We start from the raw sequence: 26,800 nt of genomic DNA on the forward strand, positions 1-26,800 counted from the left end.
ATATAAAATATGATTTTATCTTGTTTAAATTTGAATTGCCACAGCATGTTATCCAATAAATTAATTTTGAATTAAATGTTATTGGATAAGGATGATCGATTGCCATGACCAATTTTGTAGGTGTATGTTAGGAATTTACATTTTGTCTTTATTAATGTTGGTTTTATTAATGGGCCTGGTTTATGGCCCGATATGAATGTCATATGTAATAAAAGTGGGCTTGGTTTATAGCCCGTTCCCACCCCCTAAAAATGTATCCCCTACTTGTCATTGTTATTTATTGTAAATACATTAGATTTAGTGGGAGATCAAGATTTGAAGATGGTGGGCCCAGCAGACAATGAAGACTGAAGAAATGTAAATTGGAAGCATATGTAATAGGATTGCATTTGCATACTGCATATTACCTAGGATTGGACTAAGACCCGTGATTGGCAACCACGGGTCAATTAGAAATGGAATCGATCATCCTATATAATATGTGATATTATGATTGTATGCATGTTTAGACATAAATTGCGTGAATCCGGCAATGCATGCAATAAATTAAATATGATGAGACAAATATTTTTATAAATAAAATCCCTCATTTTAAATATGATTTAAAATTTATATCAAGATAAATAAAGGAAATTTAAATATTGTTTAAATGTTCCTACCTTCCATCAACGGTCAATGTATGTGATGCTACCCGCGGATACGGTCCGGCTCATATTATTGGGGGGGCCCGTCCGTCGGAAAGCTGTACATTGGATCGACAAATGTTGTAAGTTGGGTGGAACTCCCATGGGATCGGCTCATATTATTGGGGGATCCACATGGCGACCGTCCATCACAACTTAATATTGATGGGTCATCTTGACATGTCACTTTAAAACGGCGTCATATTATTGGGCCCTTATTGGACATGAGGTAAATACATGGGGGTTGCTTTGGAAGCAATTGGGCTCTACCTTTTGAGAATTATGGTTGGCTGATATTATTCGGGACCATAAGTTTGTCAATTGGACTCCATGTTCTCACTAAGGAAAAAGTTTCCCGTTTTCACTAGAGGGTGGTGAAATCGTTAAAATAGTGGGAGTGAGATTCATAAAATTAAATTCGCCTATTTTATGTCTTAGTAAATTGTTAAACAATCATTGATATATGTCTGTTTTCCTTTTCAGTATTTCATACAATGAATTCGCGAAATCCTTTATTCTCGATCCTCGAACAAAACAAGCTGACTGGCGCCAACTATACGGAATGGTTCCGGAAGTTGAAGATTGTCTTAACTTCGGAGAAAATGCTCTACGTGTTAGAGAAAGCACCTCCGAAGGAAGCACCAGCTGACATAAGTCCGGAGGAATTGGCCAAACTTGATGCATGGTGTGACCATGACATCAAGACCAAATGCTATATGCAAGCCTCGATGTCTGATGAACTCCAGAGGCGATTTGAGGACACGGTGAATGCTGCTGACATTCACACGCAACTCAAGGAACTTTTTGGGGCTCAGTCGAGGGCTGAAAGGTTCGCTACTGTTAAGGAGTTGATGACGTGCCGCATGCGTGAAGGGACTTCGGTCCGTGATCATGGGGTACGAGTGATTTGGCACATACAGAAGTTGGCGACCCTAGATTTGGTGTTGGAGCATGAACTCAATGTGGATTTATTGCTTCTGTCTCTTCCTTCTTCATTTGATGGATTTGTGATAAATTTTAATATGAACAAGATAGAGGCCACCCTTGAAGAGATGGTCAATATGCTCGTTACATATGAATCCACACTTAAGAAGGATAAGCCAGCTTTCTTGGTGGGCCCCTCATCTTCTGCGAAGAAGGGGCCAAGTATGAAGGGCAAGAAACGTTCTACCCCACCCAAGAAAGTTGAGCCCGAGAAGAAGCAAAAGACAAAGGCTTCAAACAATGGAAAATCCAAGGATGTTTGCCATTACTGCAAGAAGCCGGGTCATTGGAAGCGCAACTGCAAGGAATATCTTGAGCAGTTGGGAACTGCAAAGGGTATGTTCTATATTGAAATAAACATGTCACTTAATACAACTTCTTGGGTATTGGATACCGGATGTGGATCTCACATTTGCAATGATTTGCAGGTGATGACAAGAAGTCGCAGGCTTAGAATGGGTGAGACCCAGCTGAGGCTCGGGAATGGTTCCAGAGTTGAAGCTACGGCCATTGGAGATGTTTGTTTGACTTTGCAGAACGGTTTTAAATTATTGTTAAGAGATGTTTTATTTGTGCCAGATTTAATTAAAAACATTATTTCTATTTCTATGCTTGATAGAGATGGTTATTCTTGCAATTTTGTGAATGGGATTTGCAATATTTACAAGAATGAATGTTTGATTGGAAATGGACAACTTGAAAACGATCTATACAACTTAAAACTAAAATACGTTCCAATAAATTATATTGATAAACCGGCGACAACAAACAAAAGGAAAAACGATAGTCAAAACCCGGCAAACCTTTGGCACGCTAGGCTAGGTCATATTTCCTCAAGGAGGATGAACAAGCTAGTGGGAGAGGGCATGTTTGATATGTCTGATATTAACTCTCTACCTACTTGTGAATCCTGCCTAAAAGGAAAAATGACTAAATCTCCTTTTAAGGGGAAACCTGAGCGTAGTCAAAATCTGTTGGATTTGATCCATACAGATGTTTGTGGTCCATTTAGAGTTGGGACTCAACATGGCCACACCTACTTCATTACCTTTACTGATGATTATTCAAGGTATGGGTATTTATATTTAATGAAATATAAGTCTGAAGCATTTGAAAAGTTCAAAGAATTCAGGGCTGAAGTAGAAAACAAGTTAGGTAAAAGTATTAAAGCACTTCGATCGGATCGAGGTGGAGAATACTTGAGTACCGAGTTTTTGGACTATCTGAAAGAGAATGGGATTCTCTCTCAGTGGACTCCTCCTATGACACCACAGCTTAATGGTGTATCGGAGCGTCGTAATCGAACTTTGTTGGACATGGTTCGATCTATGATGAGCTTCACTGAGCTTCCACCTTCGTTTTGGGGCTATGCGCTTGAAACGGCGGTATTGTTGTTGAACAACGTCCACACTAAAGCAGTGGACAAAACACCATACGAGTTATGGAATGGCAAAGCTCCTAAGTATTCGTACTTGAGGATTTGGGGATGTCCTGCTTACGTGAAGCGGACAGTGGGAGATAAGTTGGATAGTCGATCCAGCTTATGTTATTTTGTAGGATATCCGAAGAATTCAATCGGATATTATTTCTATTATCCTGCTGAAACAAAGGTGTTTGTTTCTAGGAATGCCACCTTCTTGGAGAAGGAGTTCTTATTGGATAAGAAAGGCGAGATGATGGAACTCGAAGAAGTTCGAGAAGAACCCGAAATACAAAATAACGATCCTACACCTCAGGAACCATTGCTGGACACGCCTGAACCTAGAAGATCCGAGAGGACTTCTAGACCTCCTATTCGATATGGTCTTCTTCTTGAAGGGGATCAAGATGAACCCGACATTGGATGTGATCCAAGAAACTTCAAGGAAGCAATTTCTGATGCGGATTCGAATTTATGGCTTGAAGCTATGCAGTCAGAATTGGATTCGATGCATACAAACCAAGTTTGGTCTTTGGTAGATCCTCCCGATGGAATTGTTCCAATAGGGTGTAAATGGATCTACAAAAGAAAGCTTGGGCCTGATGGTAAGGTATTGACCTACAAGGCGCGATTGGTGGCGAAAGGTTATACTCAAAGGCAAGGAGTTGACTATGATGAAACCTTTTCACCAGTTGCTATGTTCAAGTCCATAAGAATCCTTATTGCCATAGCTGCATGGTATGACTATGAGATATGGCAAATGGATGTGAAGACTGCTTTTCTTAATGGAGACATTAAGGAAGAAATCTATATGAAGCAGCCTGAGGGGTTCACATCCATGGGAAGCGAGCATAAGGTATGCAAGCTTCAGAGATCAATTTATGGTCTAAAACAAGCATCAAGAAGTGGAACCAGAAATTTGATGAAACAATTAAAGATTTTGGTTTCATCAAGAACCCGGAGGAACCTTGCGTGTACAAGAAAGTAGTTAAGGATGCGGTGACATTCTTAGTACTTTATGTTGATGACATCCTACTCATTGGGAATGATGTAGGGATGTTGCAGTCAACGAAGATATGGTTATCAGGTAGATTTTCGATGAAGGATTTGGGTGAGGCATCCTACATTCTAGGGATTCAGATCTATAGAGATAGATCTAAGAGAATGATAGGACTCACTCAATCAACCTACATCGATACCATATTGAAACGGTTTTCAATGGATGGGTCCAAAAGAGGACATCTACCCATGTGTCATGGAGTTTCTCTATCCAAGTCTATGTGTCCCAAGACTGATGAAGAGATAGAGAATATGACACATGTACCATATGCGTCAGCTATAGGTAGTATCATGTATGGGATGATATCTACCAGACCGGATGTAGCATTTGCTCTGAGTGTCACGAGCAGATATCAGTCTAATCCTGGTCAAATGCATTGGAAAGCCGTGAAGGACATTCTTAAGTACTTGCGAAGGACTAAGAATATGTTCATGGTTTATGGAGGACGAGAACTCAAACTGGAAGGCTATACCGACTCTAGCTTCCAAAGTGATGTGGATGACTCGAAGTCTACCTCTGGATTTGTGTTCATGCTCAATGGCGGTGCTGTCTCTTGGAAGAGTTCCAAGCAGGACACCACAGCGGATTCCACCACTGAGGCTGAATACATTGCAGCATCAGCTGCTGCTAAAGAGGCCGTTTGGATGAGGAATTTCGTCCAAGAGTTGGGCGTCATTCCTAAATTTGTTGGTCCAGTCCCGGTGTACTGCGACAACACGGGTGCCGTTGCTCAAGCAAAGGAACCAAGGTCTCATCAAAGATCCAAACACGTACTGAGGAAATACCACATCATCCGGGAGATTGTGGAAAGAGGAGACATCACTGTCGAACGAGTGGCCTCTGCAGACAATATCGCTGATCCACTTACTAAGCCCTTGCCAGGACCATTGTTTGACAAACATCGCGAAGCAATGGGTCTACGTAGTATGACTAGTTGGCTATAGGGCAAGTGGGAGATTGTAAGAGTGGGTGCCCAGTGAGCCAACTGTGTGGCTATGGGCTTTGATGACTCTTTGTATAACCAATCTTTTGTTTAATATTATTTACACTTTTATGGCAATGACTTTATATTACTTCATATTGTTATATTGTGATATACTATTGTTGTTTTGATAAAGACCTTGAATATACTATAGTGTATGTAAGATGTGGTAGAACATGGAGATGTCTATCATGAAATACATCTTATAGTCACTGTATATTCTAAAAACCGTTCCTAGTCGATTGAGCCGTCCGATAATAAGGATAAGGAGCTCGAGTTTGAGACTAGCATTTGCGATGCGGAGTACCACGTTTCATTGGTAGGGAACATGGAGATGTTCGAAGCATGCAAATGGATATTCATAGGATGAATAATCGAACTACCCTATCCGGACTTTCCAAGTGGTTATCACTTATCGAGTGGATAAAGTCCGCGGTTTTGGTTGTACACCATTAGTCCTTACGACTTGAAACATCATGGAGACTCTATATGCTAGTGCTGTGCTTTGACTCGTTTACCGACTCTATGGGGGTCATCAGGTGTCGAGATTGGGTACAGTTACGACACATATAGGAGTCAATGCATTGTTGTCAAGGATTCACCACATACTTGCGAGTGTGGATATCCTATGCGATCTGAGGAGATATTAGTGTGACAAATCTCTGGCCAGAGTACTTGATGTGATTTAAGAAATGGTTTCTTAGTAGCACATGCGATGTCACTAATTTGATCTTCAAGATGCATTGCATAGTTATCGAATCTTGAGCGACTCTCGATATACCAATGGTTGTTGATTCGATCGGGATATATGGATGAAGGGACCGTACTGTACGCTAACCAAAATCTACTGGTTCTTGTAGGCACTATCAGTGATACCTAGGGAATCATGGGGCGATGTTGCTAGGCGCTTTACCATGATTCGTTGGGCAAGTCGGAAAGTGTTGTTCCGAGTCACAAGGAGTTGTGAGCCCACGGCTAGCTGTATCCCTGAACCATTGAGGGTCACACAGTGTAATGGAGTTTTAATCCCCGTTGAGATAGTTAAATTTAAAGAGTTAAATTTAATGAACTAAGGAGTTGGACTTCTTAAATAAGAGTAAGGGAGTAGGATTTCCTAAAATGACATAGGGATGGACATTTTTGGAAACCACTGAATTCGGATTCAGGAAAATTTATTTTGACTTTAAAATGTGCAGAAATGGTTTCTGTGCACATTGGTTAAATCAGTTCATCAATCGGAGTCACGATGAATTTTATATTAATTTCTGAACGAGCGGGCTTTGCTTGTCGGGCCCCAGCTTATGATTAATGGGCCCTAAGGTGTTAGTGGCCTGCATTATAAATAAGTTATTTCAGTACAGAAATTACACACAATAGCTCATTATTTTTGAGAGAGAAAAATCGAAACCCTAGCCTCTCCTCTAGAATAATCGGCCGAACCCCTGCCTTGCTCTGCACGAGAAATTTCGGTCTGTGATTTTGAATCGCAGTCAGGAATAACGAATCAGATTCGTTTAATCTCTTCGCAGAAAACTTCTGATAGATTTTCTAGTGCAATCTATCAGAGGGATTAAACCTCTGTTCGTGGACCTGATTGAAGGAGTTCATCGGTTCCAGGGAGAGACAACAAGAGCAGATAAAATCTGTTGGTGTCCAGTAATCTCGTTGCGAGATTGAAGGTAAAATTTAATAACTGTTATTTAAATTTTACACACACAATAATTTAATCGTTGAACGGTTGATACCCACACTATGGAATTGTTCCATAACAAAATTTTAAACTTCCGCTGCACCGGGTATCAATCGTGATTGATCTGACCGCCAGTTTTTCCAACAAAATCATACACTGCATCCGAATTCCTCTTAGTGCATACTCTTGTACCTACATATGAGATCACTAACCGTCTCCCTGATGCATATCTCGGGACACTCGAGGCACTGAAGTTTTTGATAGTCTTTCACTAAACTCTCACCTGTCAAAGGGCTGTAGGGAAAATGCAATTCTACAATCATCTTGCAGAATTCTACCCAAGTGATATGTCATTACTTGGCCAACACCGAGGCTGGTGTAGATCTCCCCCATTTACGAGCTCTATCTTTCGAAAGGAATCGGATAGTGCCCATCTTCTGTTCCTCCGAGCAATCGAAGAATCAAAAACAACTTTTCATTTCCTTAATCCATTCCTTGGTTACATCATAAGTTTCGCCTTCTACCAAAATCTTAGTTCGTAGCTGAAGAAATCTATGCAGCTCATCACAATTGTTGAAAATACTCAAAATAATATAATAACACCAATCATATCGAATGATATGCAAAGATGATATTATTCCCAAATGTAACAATTATCTGAAATCAAGCTTACAACTGATTACAATCAAAATACATTGGAATACTTTAAATTTATTTACAACTGAATCAATAATTATAACTGAAATATTGTTTCCAACAAAATACAGTATTTAAAACCCAAATACATTCGGAAATCTTGAAATCTGACTAATTGCGGAAATCTTTCATTCCATCTTCTGATCTTGAACATGAATTTGCCTGTCTGCTACACACGAAAGCATCAATACAAGCATGTCAGCAAACCTCTTCCACGCAAGATCTAAAAGATCTTTTAACCTACCATATCTGTCTGCATCACATGAGACATTCTCTTGGCAGGATCTTATAATAATCTCTCCAACTACTTATGGAGAATCTTCCTCTGGTCAAGGCCGAATGGGTAATCACACACCACACGCTCTAACCAGTCTTATAAAGCACCTGGATTTCAAAACTGCATCATCACTTCTAGCTCCATCTTGTTGGGATCCACATAAGACGAGTCTCTGAATCAAAAACTGCTCAGACTGGCTCCTAGAACATGAGCTGTAATCTCGGGGAATCAAACCATTGGATCTAACCACTCACTCCTAACTGAACTCAGACCAAATTTCCCTTGATCACTAAAGTTCGACAAACCCGTCGGTCATAGGTGACTCTCAGTGTCAAAACGTCCAAACAAGGGATGAGCACCCTATACTAGATTATCTCGAAGGACATACAAGCTCAATATGATATGAACATGCCGCATAATATCATAAAACAGTAATATGCATCATGCCAAATAATATGCAACAAAAAAGCATGCTAACCCGCTGGCAATCTCAGTCAGTACTTATGTACCTTACTAATGGCAGTTCCTAGAAGCCCCATCTAGGTTCCAAGTCTACCATGCATCACTATAATTCATAATACACATGAATCAAGCTCTAAAAGCCTTAATTAAACTATTGCATACTCCCTAATTATTTATATGGAACTAAAGCTATACATTCGTCTGTCGTCAGCCCGCTGATGTCAAATGTCCCAGAGCTTGGACAAAGATCCGCTATGACCCCTGGACACCTCGCCAAGGCTCCGCTACCTGGCTACTATTATGGACATTGCCCGTTATCTAAAAATATAGTTGCCTACTCCAACTCTTAAGAAAAGAGTTCCAAAAGCTGTTAAAAACGAGACATTATGGGAGAGGAGAGGATTCTGAGCGATTTGAAAATAAACCCCTCGCCCTTATTTATAGAACACGATCGGAAGTTTTAATCGTTTCATGCATGACACATTTTGGTCGAGCCAGATCGGAAGCTCCGATCTACACTTCGGAAGTTCCGATCGTATGCTTGCAGCTACGTGTACTAACATCATTGACACGTGTAGGACACCACGATCGGAATCTCCGATCGTAGTTCGGACATTTCGATCTGTCTGTAGCCTCCGAACCATCAATTATGCTTCCGAACTGTTCGGAAGCTCCGATCTTAGGTTCGGACGTTTCGATCGTCCCGAGCCCAATTAAGCCCATCTACTATTTTCGGACGTTCTGGATCCGATTTCTTGGTCCGTTTGTTCATATAAAAATCCCTTAATCATGTTTTGTTTAATGTAAATATGTTTAGACAAGTTAATATTGTAAAATGGGACCGGGTTACTACATATCACATCTTATCATGTTTTCGGAATTTTCCTTTTCTTAATTTGAATCATAACAGTGTGTTTTCAGAATTCATGGCATAACAAAGGATCATGCATTAAAAAACATGTACGAAATCAAAATATCATGAAACATATAATGTGCGATTGAGTTTTCAAAAATGTGAACATGATCATTTTAAACATATATATACATAAGCCCACTTACTTAGTGTAGCGACCCAACCCGGATCCACTACCTAATCAGAGTTTAGAGCATAATTAAGCATGAATTTAAAATAAACGAAATAAATCGCCGCGGAAGACTTAAATAAAAACGGGTCGGCAGAATACAACCGACTGAACAAATTCGATATACAACCCAATCGAATAATTAAGCCTAAGGACAAATAAAACCTACAGCTAATCCTGCTGTCTCTACGTTCACTGGCCACTCCAAGCTATTGGGTACACCACCTGTACCCTGTATCTGCCCCGTCGAATGGGGTGTCCAAACATATAAAAACATTGGACGTGAGCGACTACACTCAATACAAAAGTATGGGTAAACATAAAAATATGGTGCATGAAAATGAATATGACAGGGTATCCATATCTGGGATAACTGTATAAAAACTGCTTAGACTGGCGCCTAGGATATGAGTGATACAACCCGGGACAAACTACTGAGTACACTTCTCATTCCTATCGGACGTGGATCGTGCCCTACAGATGTCAGTGACAGCTAACCCGTCGGTCGCGGGGAGCTCGACATCGACCGTTCGAACAGGGATGAACGACCCTACATGTCTCATCTCAAAAGATGCACATGCTCAATATGATGTGAACATGACGCATAATAGTCCATGCAAAACATAGCACATAAATGCAACACATAAGCATGCATACCCGCTGGCTATCTCAATCAGTACTTACGTACCTTACTACAGACAATCCTAGCAGTCCCACTCTAGGTTCTCAAGCCTATCATCAGCTCTACAATACAAATATTCATGCATCGTTATTTAAGCTTTAAAAGTCTTTACTAAGCTATTGCATAGTCCTAAATAATTTAAGGAGACCATAGTTTTACCTGCATCCGTCGTCAGCCCGCTGATGGTGGCTGCCCCAAGATTTAGGCACATCTTCGCTATTACGCCAGGGTCGCTCCACTACTTCCGAATTTCCTATAGAACGCCTAGAAAGTCTCTAAAAAGCCAAAATACTGCAAGAATAAGAGAGGGAAGAAGTAAAAGGTGCGAGGAGAAATGATATCGGCTGCCCTTTATATAGACAACGGTCCGACGGTCCGATCTGCAGTTCGGATCCTCCGATCCTGATCAGAGCGTCCGAACCCTCCGTCCGAACTCCCTCAGCCAACCACGTGTCTAGCTTCCAGAAGACTCCTGCCGACACGAGTTCGGAGCCTCCGATCCACCTTCGGAGTGTCTGAAGTCCCATTGGTGATGTCATCAATGACGTATTATTCCCAGACAGCTGTCAATGCAAGATCAGAGCCTTCGATCTGAGTTCGGACCGTTCGAACTCTTTAGAGCTTCCGATCCAAGTAACTTAGCTCCGTTCCTTGTTCGGATCATCCGAACCTGGTTCAGATCGTCTGATCCCTCGGAACTTCCCGACTATTGTGAGTGTTCTGAATCCATTTCAGGACTCCGTTAGTTCGTCTAGAAGTTCCCTAATCATGTTTTCACTAAATCTAAACATGATCATTGAATTAATTACAATTAATCCTTAATTCCGGATACGGGTCACTACACTTGGAATCAAACAAAAAAGGGGATGTAAACAATGGTTCTTTGGTCGAAACCTTGCTTGAAATCGGGAAACGCTTTGGTAGTATCTCGGATAGCTTCTCCTAGCTCGACTTCTTGCTAGAATGGCACACCTTTGTCTTGAAATTTGGGCTAGAGTATCACTACGTACTAAGCAGATGCTGAACTCGAAATTATAGCCTTTATTAGCTTCGAAGTTTGGAGAGCTTTGTGGTGTGCTTTTCTTCACAATTGAGGGGGTATTTATAGGGGAACACTATTGCAGCGGAAGGTGCAACAATTTTTGCCTCTTAATTTGGGTCATAATAGGTGTTAATTAGGGTCCTTAATCAGCCTAATAATGGTTGGTCATAATGGTAATTATGGAAGTTACAAAGGGTTACAAAATGACATTGAATTGTATTGGCTTTGTAGCTGCATATATTTCGGTGGTTTCACGTGGATTTGAAGGCTTCAAATTTCGAAATTTACAAGCTTTGAGTGGTTTGGTCAAAGGATGCATTTATCTTGTCTTTTCAAATTTCAAGCAAAAAACTGCTGCACAAAGGTTTCTTATTTTCGAAAGTGTGCATGCATCTGCACAAGGGGTTTCGAAAATGTGGCTGCATTGATTTCTTGGGGCTTCACATGTCAGCTATTTCCAACAGCGTCAGTATGTTTCGATGTCACGTCAGCCCTTAATCGAAATAGGATTAAAAGCCACAAAAAATTGAATATTTAGTAGACTAAAATATCCAAAATTTAACAAGTTATAGTAGACCAAAAAAAATATTTTCCCTAACAAAAATTCTATTATGTTTTCTGAATTATGATTTGAAAGCAATTGGATATATTTTATAGCATTTCTATGTTAGAAAAAATATATCCTATAAAGATTATACCATATCTATACTTGTAAATAGAGATTCTTATCTACGACATGTTACTTTGATTTCAAACTCGAAAATAAAATAGAAAAGGGATAATTCAGGATATTATATAGTGAAATATATTCTTGATTTTCTCTCTAATTTGAAGGCATTCCCGTGAGCTTAGGCGAAGGAAAGATTACACCATATCTAGTAGTACTTGTAAAACAGAGATTCTTGATTTTCCATTCACGTGAGTTTAATTAGGCGAAGGAAAGATATTTAAAAGTATGATAATAAAAAAATCAAAAAACGAAATCCATGATTTTTGGGTATCGTCACCTTTCCAGGGCAAATAAAAGAAATATTTCAACGAACTTTTCGCGTGCCTTGTTATCTCACAAATATAATTTGTTTTAATCCATATCTCCATATATAGATAGATATAGATACCCTTCGTATATCACAAATTTAAATAATCGTAATTTTGTGGTAGATTATTATTTTCAGTAGGTGGTGTTGATTTGGGACAAGACTTACAATCCAGGTTTGTTCTCCGGTAATCTCTATTCCTGCAATTTACTAATGTTTTTGTATGATTAAAAAAGCAAACCCATTGTCCTCGAGATTTCTAGATCAAAAAAGGTTAGGTTTCTCAGGCTTATAGAATATATATATGTTGGTTTGGTAGACTGTCACACTAGCAATCCCAGCCACCGCAGTCGAACTATTCCGGTGTATATATTTTAATTTCAATCTGATTAAATATTGTTTTTAAAATTTTCAGCTACTTATGATTGAAATATTTTGTGCATGATGATCTGAAAAATATTGAAGAATAAAATATAGATCCTGCCGATATGATCAAAAAATTTTGTTTTTATTTTCATGTAACCAATATAGAAAAGTAACTTTTAGGACTTTTTTTTTTTCCCTCTTGTATTTCAAATCTACGTCCGACTATAGACTCTTCTACAGTATTGAAGTTATCTCACAGTACAGTCTATAAACATTAAGTTATTCACAGCAGTGCAGTTATTTCCATGGCTAGGAGAACTCGAGTGCCCGCGATTGGAATCGATTTGGGCACCACTTATTCATGTGTGGCCGTGTGGCAACACAATCGCGCTGAGGTCATACCCAATGATCTGGGAAATCGCACAACGCCTTCTTATGTAGCTTTTAGTGAAACCGAACGTCTCATCGGCGATGCGGCCAAGAATCTTGTCGCCATGAACCCAACCAACACCGTTTTTGGTGAGAGAATATTACTATTATCATTATCATTCCCCTGTTTCAATCTTCATAGATATGAATATTTATAATGGTTTTTTTTTATTTATATCCCTTGTGTTTTCTATGTTTCTTTCACTAATATAATTGGACGTCATAAATGCATCAAAAACTTATCAGTTGGTATGATTGATTTTGCAGATGCTAAGAGGTTGATAGGTCGAAGATTCAGCGACCCTTTGGTCCAGAGTGATAAGGAACTCTGGCCTTTCCAAGTCGTTTACGGCCTTGACGATGAACCCATGATTGTTGTCAACTACAAAGGCGAGGAGAAGAAGTTTGTGGCCGAAGAGATTTCTTCGATGGTCCTCGCCAAGATGAAAGAAACCGCGGAATCTTTTCTCGGATTAACAGCAGTGAAAGACGCAGTTATTACGGTGCCGGCCTATTTCAATGATTCCCAAAGGCAAGCAACCAAGGATGCTGGAACCATTGCTGGGCTTAACGTCTTGCATATCCTTGTCGAACCAACCGCGGCAGCCATTGCATATGGTCTGGACAAGAAGTTTAGCTGCCCTGTTGAGAAGAAAAATGTGCTTATTTTCGACCTCGGTGGTGGCACCTTTGACGTGTCCATTCTCAGTATGGAGAAGAGTGTGTTTAATGTCAAGGCCATTGCTGGTGACACCCACCTCGGAGGAGAGGATTTCGACAACAGGATGGTTCACCATTGTGCTCAAGAGTTCAAGAGAAAGCACAAAAGGGATGTGAGCTTAGACCCCCGGGCGTTGAGGAGGTTGAGGACATCTTGCGAGAGGGGGAAGAGGAATCTATCTTCGGCGACTGAAATAACCATCGGAATCGATTGTTTGCATGATGGAATCGATTTTCACTACAAAATAACTCGTGCCAAGTTCGAGGAAATCAACATGGATCTGTTCAAGAAATGCATCAAACATGTGGAGGAGTGTTTGGCCGATGCCAAAATGGACCGGAGAAGTATCCACGACGTGGTGCTTGTAGGCGGATCTACTAGAATCCCCAAGGTTCAACAAATGCTGCAAGATTTCTTCGACGGCAAGGTGCTGTGCAAGAGCATTCATCCCGACGAGGCGGTCGCTTGTGGTGCAGCCATTCAAGCAGCAGTCTTGACTGGCCAAGGGAATGCAGATGTTCGTGATATCGTGCTATGCGAGGTCACGCCTTTGTCCCTAGGAGTGCATGTCAAAGGAGATACTATGAGTGTAGTAATACCAAGAAACACCACTATTCCTACCAAGAAAGAGCAAATATACATGACAGGAAATGACAATCAAACCACTGCACTCATCCAAGTGTTCGAAGGAGAAAGGGCGAAAACGACGGACAACAATTTGTTGGGTACGTTCGAGTTCATTGGCATTCCACCTGCTCTAGTGGGAGTAAGTCAAATACACATTTGCTTTGAAATCGACGTGAATGGGATCCTGAATGTTTCTGCCGAGAATAAACAAACCGGGAGCAAAAACAGCATCACAATCTTGAATGACAAAGGCAGGTTATCCAGTGAAGAGATGGAGAGGATGTCGCGAGAAGCCGAGCTTTTCAAGGCGGAAGACGAGCAACATAGAAGGAGAGTTGAGGCCAAGAATGCTCTTGAAAACTATATCAACAATATGAAGAGTAAAGTGAAACATGACATGAATTTTACTTTGAATTTGACATATTCAGACAAGAAGCAGATTGAAGTTGCGATTGAGAAGGCTAATCTGTGGTTAGAAAGCAACGAACTCGCCGGAGAAGACGAGTTGAAGGATAAAATGAAACAAGTAGAGAGTATCGTCATTGCAAGTATGCATTCTGGTTTCAGGGGTCCTAGGATTGATGAGGTTGAGTGAAGTTCTAATTAAGTACTTTATTTCTGAGTGTTTTGGAGACTTTATTTTATCAAAGTTGATTGATTTTATTCAGGGAGAACAATGGATTTGAATCATCAAGATTTCGAAGTTTAAGTTCGGTAGTCTTGATTTTTAGTTTTCAGTTGTTTTAGACAGTGTTTGTTATATAACTTCTAACAAACAATTTTTTAGTTTTTCCAACGTAAATTTCACAAACTCTCAAAATTTTGTAAAGGAAAAACAAAAAATGATTTCTAAAAGCTCAATCAACTCTCTTAATCTTTGTATGAAGTGACATCTAGAACTTAGTAAAGTCTAAACATAAAACCAGTGTTTTCAAAACAGGACCGGTCATTGGTTCGATTCGAATCACTTCCAAAAACCGTTTTAATGATTGAACCGCTCGGAACCGGCCAAAAACCAGTCGAACCCGGCCAAGAACCGGCCCCACGAACCGGTTTTCAAAAATTTTTTATTTTTTTTAAAAATTAGTTTTTTTAATTTAAAATTTTAATTTAATATTTTATTATATATAATATAATAAATGATTATTTGTATCTTGAAATATTATTTTTGTATTATTAAAGTTTTTTATTGATTTATTTACTTTGAAAAATATATATAACTATAATTAATATTTTGAATATATTTATATCGTTATTTATTTTTAAAACTAGGATAAATATATTTTTTGTCTATTTATATATATCTTTTAAGTTTTAAAATTAAAATTAAAAATATATTATTAATTATATTATATTATATAAACGGTTTTTCGGTCTGACCGTCTGGTTAAAACGGTCCGACCGATTGGACCAATTTTTCGAAGTAGATCGGTTCGATCACCGGTTCGGTTATAAAAACATTACATAAAACTGACTGGATAAGTTAATGAACAAACAAAATATGTTTTGGTTTGATTTACTGTGCTTTTGGTTTTAGTTACAATTGGTCGACGGTTCAGTACGTTGGGTTTAATAATGATAATAATAACAAAGCAAAACTTCTGGCACCTAATTAATTCTCACCTATTTGTTTGGGATTTTCAGGTTATTGTAAATCTAGAAATCAACGGAGCCCAGCGTATATATATATGGACCAAATAACATCATTGATTTGGTCGTGATTTTCCATAAAATGGAGATTTTCAAGTGCTTGGTTTAGTTGAATTAAATGTTATTAGCCTAAATATGTAGAGTAATTACTTATTAGTTGAGAAAAAGTAACTAGATTGATGAAATAAGTTGGAATATGATAAATAAGACAAAGGTTCTATTTGGACGAGAAATTATAAAACGCTTTTATAAAAGCATTTGTTAAAAAAAATTTATAAAATGTTTTAAAAATTTATTTTAAGAATAAATATGTGTTGAGACAATTATTTAAAAAAATACATGTTCTAACATTTTAAAAGTTGTTGTAAAAAGTAAAAATTTACAGTAAAAAGTAAAAACTCCAAAAATTCAAAATATATCAAACTCTACACTTCACAAAAAAATTTTCTCTCTCAATTCAATTGTGATTTTCTACACAAATGGAGAGACCTATTTATAGATCTCATTTGAAGATTAGTCCAAATATTAATACATCATCATCTACATCATCACACACTAATTTTTCATATTTTACACTCAATATTCAACATTCAACATTCAACTTTAAATAATAATAATAATATCATATTTTCAACCCTCCCCCTTGTGATGATAATCGTGATATGATGACTGTCTTTATTACGTGTTTTATACTGCCTCGTTAAAAACCTTACTAGGAAAAACCTAATGGGATAAAAATCATAGTAAGGAAAAAATAGTGCAGCCACATAAACTCCCCCTCATGTTAACACGAGTGATTCTTCACATATTCTGTAGATTTTGCATCCCAATGCTATATATATATATGCTTTCTGAATATTACCGTAGAAAGCGCCTTTGTGAAGAGATCTGATGAGTTCTCACTTGATTGAATGTAACAGATATCAATATCTTTATTCTTCTCAAGCTCTTGAGTGTGAGCAAAGAACTTTGGGGAGATATGTTTTGTTCTGTCACTTTTGATGTATCCTTATTTCATTTGAGCAATACATGCAACATTATATTCATACAGCGTCACAGGCTTCTTGTCTACTGATAATCCACAAGAAGTTTGGATATGTTGTGTCATTGATATTAGCTAAACACATTAACGACTCGCTTCATGTAGCGCAATAATCTCGGCATGATTTGATGAAATTGTTACGAGTGTTTGTTTCTGTGAACGCCAAGAAATTGCAGTTCCTCCACGAGTAAATACAAATCCGATTTGGGAACGTGTCTTATGTGGATGAGATAAATATTCAGCATCAGCATAATCAATGATACTTTGATTGGTGTCTTTTGAGTACAAGAATCCCAAATCTATCGTTCCTCGTAGATAACGGAATATATGTTTAATTTTGTTCCAGTGTCTCTTTGTTGTATATGAGCTGAATATTGCCAATAAATTTACAGCAAAAGATATATCAGGTCTAGTACAATTTTCAAGATACATAAGGGCACCAATGACACTTAGATATGGTACTTTTAGACCAAGAATAACTTCATCATCTTCACATGGACGGAATGGATCATTTTCTATATTTAATGATCTAACAACCATTGGAGTACTTAATGGATTTTATTTATCCATATTAAATTGTTTAAGGACCTTTTCTGTATAATTTGTCTGGTGAACAAAAATTCCACATTCTTTTTGTTTGATTTACAAACCCAAACAATACTTGGTTTTTCCAAGATCCTTCATTTCAAATTCTTCCTTCAAGTACATCATAACTTCTCGAATTTTTTTATACGTTCCAATGATGTTTAAATCATCAACATATACAACAATAATTACACATCCGGATGTTTTTTTATTGATGAAAACACAAGGGCATATTGGATCATTTACATATCCCTTTTTCATCAAGTGCTCGCTTAGCCGATTATACCACATTCGGCCGGATTGCTTCAACCCATATAATGATCTTTGCAATTTCACAGAATAAAGTTCTCTGGGTTTTGAACTTTGTGCTTCAGGCATCTTAAATCTTTCAGGGATTTTCATGTATATATCACTATCAAGTGATCCGTATAAGTAAGTTGTAACAACATCCATAAGACACATTTCCAAATTTTCAGACACTGCCAAACTAATCAAATATCGAAACGTAATTGCATCCATAACAGGAGAATACGTTTCTTCATAATTAATTACAGACCTTTGAGAAAAACATTGTGCAATAAGTCTAGCTTTATATCTTATTATTTCATTTTTCTCATTTCGCTTTCGAATAAAAACTCATTTGTATCCAACAGGTTTTACACCTTCAGGTGTGAGGACTATAAATCCAAAAACATTACGTTTATTTAGCGAATCCAATTCAACCTGGATGACATATTTTCATTTTGCCCAATTATGCCGAGTTTTACATTCACCAAAAGATTTTGGTTCATCATCTTCATTCTCATATATGATTTCACATGCCACATTATAAGAAAATATCTCATCAATATCTTCTATATCTCTTCGGTTCCATATTGTTCCAGTATTAATATAATTGATAGAGATTTCACGATTCTCGTCAGTTTGTGGTTCTGACAGAATATTTTCATCATCAGGTGTTTCTTCTGAAACATAATTTTCAATTTTGTGATCATCGTGTTTGTCTATGCATTTTCTTTTCCGATGATTTTTATTCTTGGAACCGATTGGCCTTCCACGCTTCAAGCGTTTTATGACATCATGAGTGTCTTTAATTTGTTTCTTTGGCATTTCAATTCGAGCAGGGGAATTTACAGCAGGTATATATGATTTTGTTACCCATTTGTGTCTGCAAATGCATCTGGCATTTGATTTGCAATTCTTTGCAAGTGCACAATTTGCTGTACATCTTTCTCACATTGTTTGGTCATTGGATCCAAATGTAACAATGATGGTACATACCAAGTGATTTCTTTTTCGATGTGTTTCTTTTATCCCCCTAACATTGGGAAGATTTCTTCATTAAAATGACAATCAGCAAAACGTGATGTAAACACATCGCCTGTCTGAGGCTCAAGATATCGAATGATTGATGTGCTATCATAACCGATATAAATAACGATTTTTCTTTGAGGACCCATTTTTGATCGTTGAGGTGGTGCAATAGACACATACACCATACATGTAGCAACCCGACCCGGATCCACTACCTAATCAGAGTTAAGAGCATAATTAAGCATGCATTAAATAAATCGCTGCGGAAGAGTTAAATACAAGTAGACCGGAAAAATACAACCGGTTAAACAAATTCGATTATACAACCCAATCGAATAACTTAAATAAAACCTACAGCTAATCTTGTTGTCTTCAAGGGTCACTGGCATCTCCAAGCTCCTGGTGCTCAATCCTGCACCTAAACCTGCCCCGTCGAATGAGGTGTCCAGATACACAGAAAAGACTGGACGTGAGCTCTAAGCTCAATACGCAAATACGGATAAACATACAAATATGATGCATGCAAATGACAGGATATCCATATCAGGGATAACTGTATACAAACTGCTCAGACTGGCTCCTGGGATATGAGCTCGTCACATCGGGATAGCTAACCACTGTGTGCGACCACTTACTCTTGAATCTCGGATGCGGACCACGGAGTCCTCTAGGTACCAGTACATAAGGGTCCTCGATATCAAACGTCCAAACAGGGCTGAGCAACCCTAACTGGCTCATCTCAAAAGATGTACAGATGTATGAGCATAAGATGATATGTACATGCCATATATCAATAACAATAACATGAAAACACATAAATGCAACATATAAGCATGCATATCCGCTGGAAATCTCAGTCACTACTTACGTACCTTACTACAGACGGTCCTAGTAGTCCCACTCTAGGTTCCAAGCCTATCATCAACTCTACAATGCAATACTCATGCATCATCTATTAGGCTTTAAAAGCCTTAACTAAGCTATTGCATACTCCTAAATAATTTAAGGAGACTGAAACATACTAAAACTTCTAGTGAAATGTTTTTTTTTAAAATAACTCTCTAACTATAAAATAATAAATATAAATATATATATGCCCATACATATATATATCGTACTAAAAAAATAACTTTACTTAATTTAAAATACATATACAGAATAAATACAATAAAAGTACTCGCATGCAATTAAATACTTAAAATTAATTACTAAATAATCATTCATAAGATTTCCATAATAAAATTCCTAAATAGTATTTCTTTCACCAAGATTAATGAAAACTTAGAAAATAAATACTTAAATCTAAAATCCATGCATATACGGAAAATCTATAATAATAAAACATATGCGGAAATAAATGTTCTAGTCTCAACATAAAATTCATCTTAGAGCAATGGTCACGGGTTCTAGCCGCCTGGATACTCATACGCCCTCGCCGCCAGTCGGAAACACATTAACTTCATTAATACTCTGCTCACCTGCACCATTTAAATCTAGTGAGTCTAGAGGCTCAGCACGTTCTATCCTTATATAACAAAATGAAACCACACACAAGCACACATCATATAAAATACGTGAATATAAATATATGTGCATGATCTTAAAATTATATGCATATAAACATGAAATAACATAATTATACTGAATTATCATAATACTAAACATGTATCATCATACTTAATAAATCTCATAAAATAACTTATCATGATTTCTTAGTTCTCAACAGGTCGTATCCATGTCGGTGGCATCATACTAAGCGATTGATCAATCTATAAACCAACGTACGTGGAGGTGGGATATCCACCTCTGTGCTGCCACTTCACCAGCCCTCTCAGCTGGATTCATAAGCTCATCATACAAAAACATCATTAGGAAGGTCACCGGGCCCAGGTATCCCGGCCTCCAACCACATCACTTTCCACCTTCACTTCAACTTCCATAAAATATATTTTTTCTTAACATGCATTTAATTAAACTTATCATAAAAATTCTTACATGATGCATGAACTTAAAAATTCTCATTATTTCTTTATTTCATGAAAATTTTGCCCGTAAATATATATTTAATTTATTTTCTTAAAAATCATACTTATATAACTAATAAAATACATGCATTAATTAAATATATATTTACGGACCCTTTTTATTTTCCATGGACTTGTTCGAGCTGCTGACCCCTTAGACTTGAACTCATAAAATTATAGACTGACCAAATAACTTAACTTATGCCCATTAACTTAGATTTTTAGCCCAAATATATTATTCAATATCATTAATACTTAACTTGACCCAATAAATTTATTAAGTCCATTAACAACTTAATCTGGCCCATTATTCTTATTTATCTAACCCAAATTCAAATATTCATAACTTAAACATTTAATCACTAATTAAATTACCCGGGCCCAAAATAAAATAACCCAGACCCGTACCCATATGACATGACACTAAAACATCCTAACCCGACCCGGAACAACCCTGCCCGAGACCCTGACCCTACTGCCCGACTTGCCCTAAAACAGTACACACCACTTCCTTCAACTCTCTTCGCGTGGCAGCAGCACACCTTGGCCATTTTTGGGCTTTGGCCGCCCAGCTCCGGCCATCACTGGTCGGAGCCCCACTGACCCAACCTTCCCCAAGGTCTTGGGGTTCTAACCAAGCTGAAACCAGCACCTAACTCGAGTCCTACAGCCCGTACGAATTATTTTCCTAAAACCGCTCAAACTGCTCTCTATCATGTAGCAGTTCTAGTATTTGGCATATTTCGACCAACTCCGGCCACCAATGGCCGGAGCACCGGCACCAAAATCTTCCCAAGATCAAGGGACAAGTACCTGACTCAGCCCTGGTCCAAGCCAAGCCACTGCATTGCCCAATCGAACCCATCTTCTACAGAACCCAAATCTGTCCAGGTTTTTCTGCTCAACCACCTTCTGCACCAGCATACTTCCAGCTTTATCTAGCCACTTATATGGTCAAACCACACAGCCATTTTGACCCTAAGATACCCTCCTAGACCCAAGAACCATAAGGCAGCATTTCGAACCAGACCACGTCCAGAAACTTGCATAAACCGAACCAATATGTGCAAAAACGTGAGTTTCATGCATGAACTTAAATGTTTCCATTTCTAAATCACAAACACATGCAATATCAGATCTTGTATGCATAAAATCAGTGTAATATAATTTAAATGGTGTTCAAGAAGGGAATCAAACGTGCCTTTATGAATACTTAGACGAAACGACGCAAACGACAAATATCGGGCTTGCCGGGACGAACGGATCTTCCAAAAATTCCAAAAACTTTTAACGATCGGTTATGGGGTGGGTTTTCTGTTGAAGAAACGATGAAGGGAGTGGGAGAAGATTGAGGAGGCGGCTAGCAAGAAAACGTGAATGGAGTAGGAGGATTAGGGTAGATTTTTAAGATAATCTAGGTTTTATAAATAAATAGATAATTAGGATAAATATATACTCTAAACATATAGAATTTTAAAACTCTTAAATACAATATAAATCTGATATTTAACCTTAAATCCCGAAATTATAATTAAAGGATTTTTAAAGCTTAATAAAAGTCATTAAAATGACTTATCTTGGGTAAAAACGGACCTATAAATATATATATATATATATATAAACACTATAATTTTCTTGAAATAATACATTAAAATAATATTTTAAGGCTACTAAAAATCTCATAAAATATTTTGGGTGAAAACAAACATCTCGTCCGTCCACGGTCCCGCCTACGCGATCATAAAATAAACTTTCTCAAATAAATTCATAAATCACATCATATCGATTTAAATGCCGAAACAATATTTAAAACATGCCAATAAATCACATAATTCACATAATGGCATATAAAATTAATTTAACAAATTTTCACATTATTTTAAAATTATTAAATCTCCTACTTATGCATGCGGATTTACGTGACGAATTTCTGGGCGTTACAGAGATCATAGCTATACATGCGTCCGTCGTCAGCCCACTGATGGCGACTGCCTCAAAACTTAGGCACAACTCCGCTTTGCCGCCGGGATCGCTCCGCTACTTCCAAATTCCCAATAGGACTCCTAGAACTCCCTAGATCTGACTAGAAAGGCTAAGAAACGAGAGAGAGGAGAGGAGAGGTGTGAGTTGGAATGAAGCCTCGGATCCCATATTTATAGACGCGGAACGGAACGTCCGTTCCTCCATCGTTGCGTCCATTCGACGAAAGTTGCGTCCGATGTCCCATCATGTTCGTAAGAAATGACATCATCTTGGTGACGTCACGGATGACATCAGCTGGCACGAACATTGCATCCGTTCCCCAGGCGTTGCTTCTGTTCTAGGTCACTCTTCAGGCCATTTTTATGATCATTCTGAATCCATTTCTGAAGTCTGTTAATCCAATAGAAATTTCCTTAATCATATTTTACTAAATCTAAACATGATCACATGATTAATTACTCATTAATCGTTAATTATGGATACGGGCTACTACATTCTCCCCCTTGAAAGATTTCGTCCTCGAAATCTAGGGAAAACCTCGAGAACATAACATAGACCACTTGTCCAATCCACCAATAATTTCGGTTCGAAGCATTTGGTCGAACGACCTTCGACAACCCCAGACCTCGCTCAACCTGCAGGGTCTGTTTAATCACTGAACCACATCAGAACTTATACTCTGTTTAGAATCCGCGCTGATTCTAAACTCGTACGCCTTAAATGATTACCTTGGTAATCAATGTTTTCTTATCCGCAATCCTGCTAGAATTGTGTAACACTACTGACTACCGTCAGTTATCCATCGTTAACCGCAAAAGACACGACACATTCTGTAAGATCCGGAAAATCTTCAATTATTAATTTCGGGATTAGAGATTTAAATGCCGAATATGAGAAAATATTAATTGGAATATTTATGGAAATTAAAGATTTAATTTCCGAGTTGAAAATATTTAATTTTAGAATTTACAGTTTTTGAGATTTAAATTCCGGGATTCTTAAATTAAAAGATTGAAATATGCGATTTGAATATTTATGGAATTTGAGATTTCAATTCCAAGTTTCGTGAATTAAAGAGAATTGAATTCAGAGGTGAAACTCGCGCAGAAGGCAATTTGCAAATATCGCAATTTTAAGGCCGAAATGATTTAATTTTAATCCGAGAAAATTTAATTTGAGAATTTTTAGAGTTTAGAATTAAATTCTAATATTCTTAAATTAATATGGATTGAAATTGGATTAAAAGATTGGCCGAGGACTAAATTGCAATTTCTGAAAAGTTCAGGGACTAAAGTGCAATTTGAATATATATATCTGAAATCCCACTTGATAGTCAGCAGCAAAAAACGTGTAAGGAAGTAGGAAATGGGGAAGAACATCAGCTTAGCTTCCACGCCATTTTCAGCCCTTAAAAAGCTTCGATTTTTCGATATCCGTCCGTCAGAATTCCGATTTGAACATATATTTGCGATCACCGCTCCGAGAGCTACCTTTTGGTACAAATTTTATTGAGTTCTTTCATGTTTGATATTTTGGGTTGAATATGGGATGCTATTATTTTTGAATATATATGTTCATGAGTTAGCATCGATGATGTATTCGAAGACGGAACGGAAAAAGACTATTATTCAGATTTATTGTGCATTATTGAAGTTTATTCGAAAATTCTGAATTCTGAATATGTGATGGAACGTGTATGTAAATGTGGATATGTTGAGGAAGATGATGAGAATAGATTGTTATATTAGTTTGGAATTTGTTTCGGTTGTCGGTTTTTAGCCGTTGTGCCGTTGATTCGCAAATTGTCAAGCCTTTGTTCTTGTAAATTGAATGCAGCATGATTGGAGTTGGTATTGCATTTGTTTGATTGTTAATAAATTCATTTCAGAATTGATTTGATATAATGCTCGCCGACTCGGGAATTCCGTTTCGAAATTGGAAAAGAAATGATCAAGTTTGAAGAAGTTGTGAAGCTACTGTCCTTGCCTTGAATTGTCAAGAATTGGAATAGCTTTTGATATGTTGTTTTGAATGATGATTCCAGCAACTTGAAGTAGTGTCAGACTCAACATTGACAGGTATAAATAGCAGCTATCCAGATTGGATAGAGCCCTCGAGATAGCTGCTAATCTCGAGTAAAATCACATACTTATTTGCTATTGTTTGGCTATGTGTTTATGTGATTTAAATGACTTAGTTGCTTTGTTTGATTATTTGATTACATGTTCAAGATGTGTTTTATAGCTTTTAATGCATACAGATTATGTTGCATTCATCTTGAACTCCAGCCTTAATAGCACAGAGGGCAGCCATCGCCTAGAGTGCAGATGACGTTTGGAGAGCTGTAGTGGGTGGCATGGAATATAGATTTATTTTTAGAGTCAGCTTGACTCATGGCACAGAATGTGATTTATATTCAAAGCAAGAAGACTCACTATAGTTGCACCAAAGTCAGAGGAATAAAATACTTGATGCTGCCTCGAATGGGAGTGTCGGTAGTTTGAGAGCTATTTTATTCCTCGGGATCCCAAAGAACCAAGCTTTATTGATATCAGCTTTGCTAGCCTATCCTTCAAACATGCATTGCATTTATTTTTATAGCATTAGATCAGATGCTCTTTTTATTGCATGTTTTGTTATTTATACTGGGATTTATTCTCACCGGAGTTTTTCGGCTATTGCTATGTTTTGTATGTGTGCATTGCAATAGGTGGGGCAAGAGCTGGTCAGACTTGACATGGATAGCTCGAGATAGAGTCTTAGCACGTGGTGACTCGGGTTTTTAAGCAAGAGAACATGTATTATAGCTGGTAGAACATGTGTTAGCTTGATTTACTTAGAAACATGTTGTACAATTTCATGCTTTGGACTAGTTTGTGATTCGGTAATAATTGTAAAACTAGTCTACTATGTTGGAGACTTAGTATATATGTCTATACCTGTTTTGAAATTGTTATATCATGCTTGTGGTATAGATTTGGCATGCAAATACTTCTATAGAGTTGGTTTTGATAGCAAAGAGTTTTGCTGTATTTTTTTTGGAAAACCATGCTCGCTCGATCGGGTGATAATCACCGATCGAGCGCAACCCCTTTATTTGCAAAACAGGGGAATTGAGTTTATGGCTCGCTCGATCGGTTGAAGTTTCCCGATCGAGCGAGGCCATAAATGTTTGGAACCCGAGAGCAGGGTTATGAATCCCGCTCGATCGGGTGTTTTTCACCGATCGAGCGAGGCACTGTTTATTAAAAAAAAAAAAATTTTACTTTGCTCTTGGTTTATTTATTTGATGCTTAATGAATGTTCATTGTTCATTAATTGCCCTAAGTTGAGATTAGCAACCCGAGGTCCCCACAACAGGTGGTATCAGAGCGTAAGATTTCTTGGATTAAGATAGAAGTTGAGCGGGGTAGATCGAGTCGCATGCATGTATTGTATTGCATAGATGAATGCATTACTTGATGTTATATGAATTGCATGCGAGCATGATTTACTTTTCCAGAAATGCATGCTGTCTTGATTTAAGAATGACATGCTTCAATGTTTATGTGTTTACATGATTATGTGAAAGCCTATAAGCATGTTTTATTTTAGGAAGCATGTTTTATTTCAGTATGCATGAATAAAATTGAGATTATAGCTTTGATACAGATTGTATTTTATAATCTCTGTGTTGTTTACAATATTTTGTTTTAAATTTTGTAATATTATGCTTCGGGTGAAGTAAGCATCCCAGAAACTTAGAACCCCAGATTGAGCAGAATGGAATTCTTTGGGTGAGGTAAGCACCCAGATTAAATAGATCAGTATATCCCAGGTTCTGTAAGAACCTTTTAATGAGCAGAACAGTATACCATAGAACAGTGGATACTACATTAATATTGATGGAACTATTTCTACAAAGATTTCAGATGTATAATCCATAATGTTGAATGGTACAGAAAATGCTATTGCATGTATTA

The 26,800-nt window shown here is 37.7% G+C and overlaps 1 protein-coding gene and 1 long non-coding RNA gene across 9 annotated transcripts; both read left to right on the forward strand.

Moving 5' to 3' along the window:
• Nucleotides 1–12,007: 12,007 nt before the first annotated feature.
• Nucleotides 12,008–14,934, forward strand: LOC140873424 (heat shock cognate 70 kDa protein-like). Of its 8 annotated transcripts, none has more exons than XM_073276528.1 (3): nt 12,008–12,272; nt 12,753–12,982; nt 13,160–14,934. In XM_073276528.1, the coding sequence occupies exons 2-3, from the start codon at nt 12,769–12,771 to the stop codon at nt 14,833–14,835; spliced, it is 1,890 nt and encodes a 629-aa protein (XP_073132629.1). In that variant the 5' UTR covers nt 12,008–12,272; nt 12,753–12,768; the 3' UTR covers nt 14,836–14,934. The 8 variants fall into 8 exon arrangements, with proteins under 8 accessions (XP_073132629.1, XP_073132625.1, XP_073132627.1 ...); XM_073276524.1 differs by having other exon boundaries at nt 12,756–12,982; XM_073276526.1 differs by having other exon boundaries at nt 12,761–12,982.
• Nucleotides 14,935–24,206: 9,272 nt separating this feature from the next.
• LOC140873419 (uncharacterized) lies at nt 24,207–25,748 on the forward strand. Its single transcript, XR_012148025.1, has 3 exons — nt 24,207–24,334; nt 24,727–24,916; nt 25,549–25,748. It is a non-coding gene; the product is annotated as an uncharacterized lncRNA (long non-coding RNA).
• Nucleotides 25,749–26,800: the final 1,052 nt, after the last annotated feature.

This window comes from Henckelia pumila, unplaced genomic scaffold (genome assembly GCF_033568475.1).
Source record: "Henckelia pumila isolate YLH828 unplaced genomic scaffold, ASM3356847v2 CTG_550, whole genome shotgun sequence".
NCBI lineage: Eukaryota > Viridiplantae > Streptophyta > Magnoliopsida > Lamiales > Gesneriaceae > Henckelia > Henckelia pumila.

Bases quoted from the DNA above. Each gene is read 5' to 3' on its own strand.
- LOC140873424 (XM_073276523.1), top strand. From the start codon at position 12,321: ATGATTAAAAAAGCAAACCCATTGTCCTCGAGATTTCTAGATCAAAAA. The intron at 12,371-12,755 runs GTTAGGTTTCTC...TATTCACAGCAG, and splicing joins AGATTTCTAGATCAAAAAAG to TGCAGTTATTTCCATGGCTA. The intron at 12,983-13,159 runs GTGAGAGAATAT...TTGATTTTGCAG, and splicing joins CCCAACCAACACCGTTTTTG to ATGCTAAGAGGTTGATAGGT.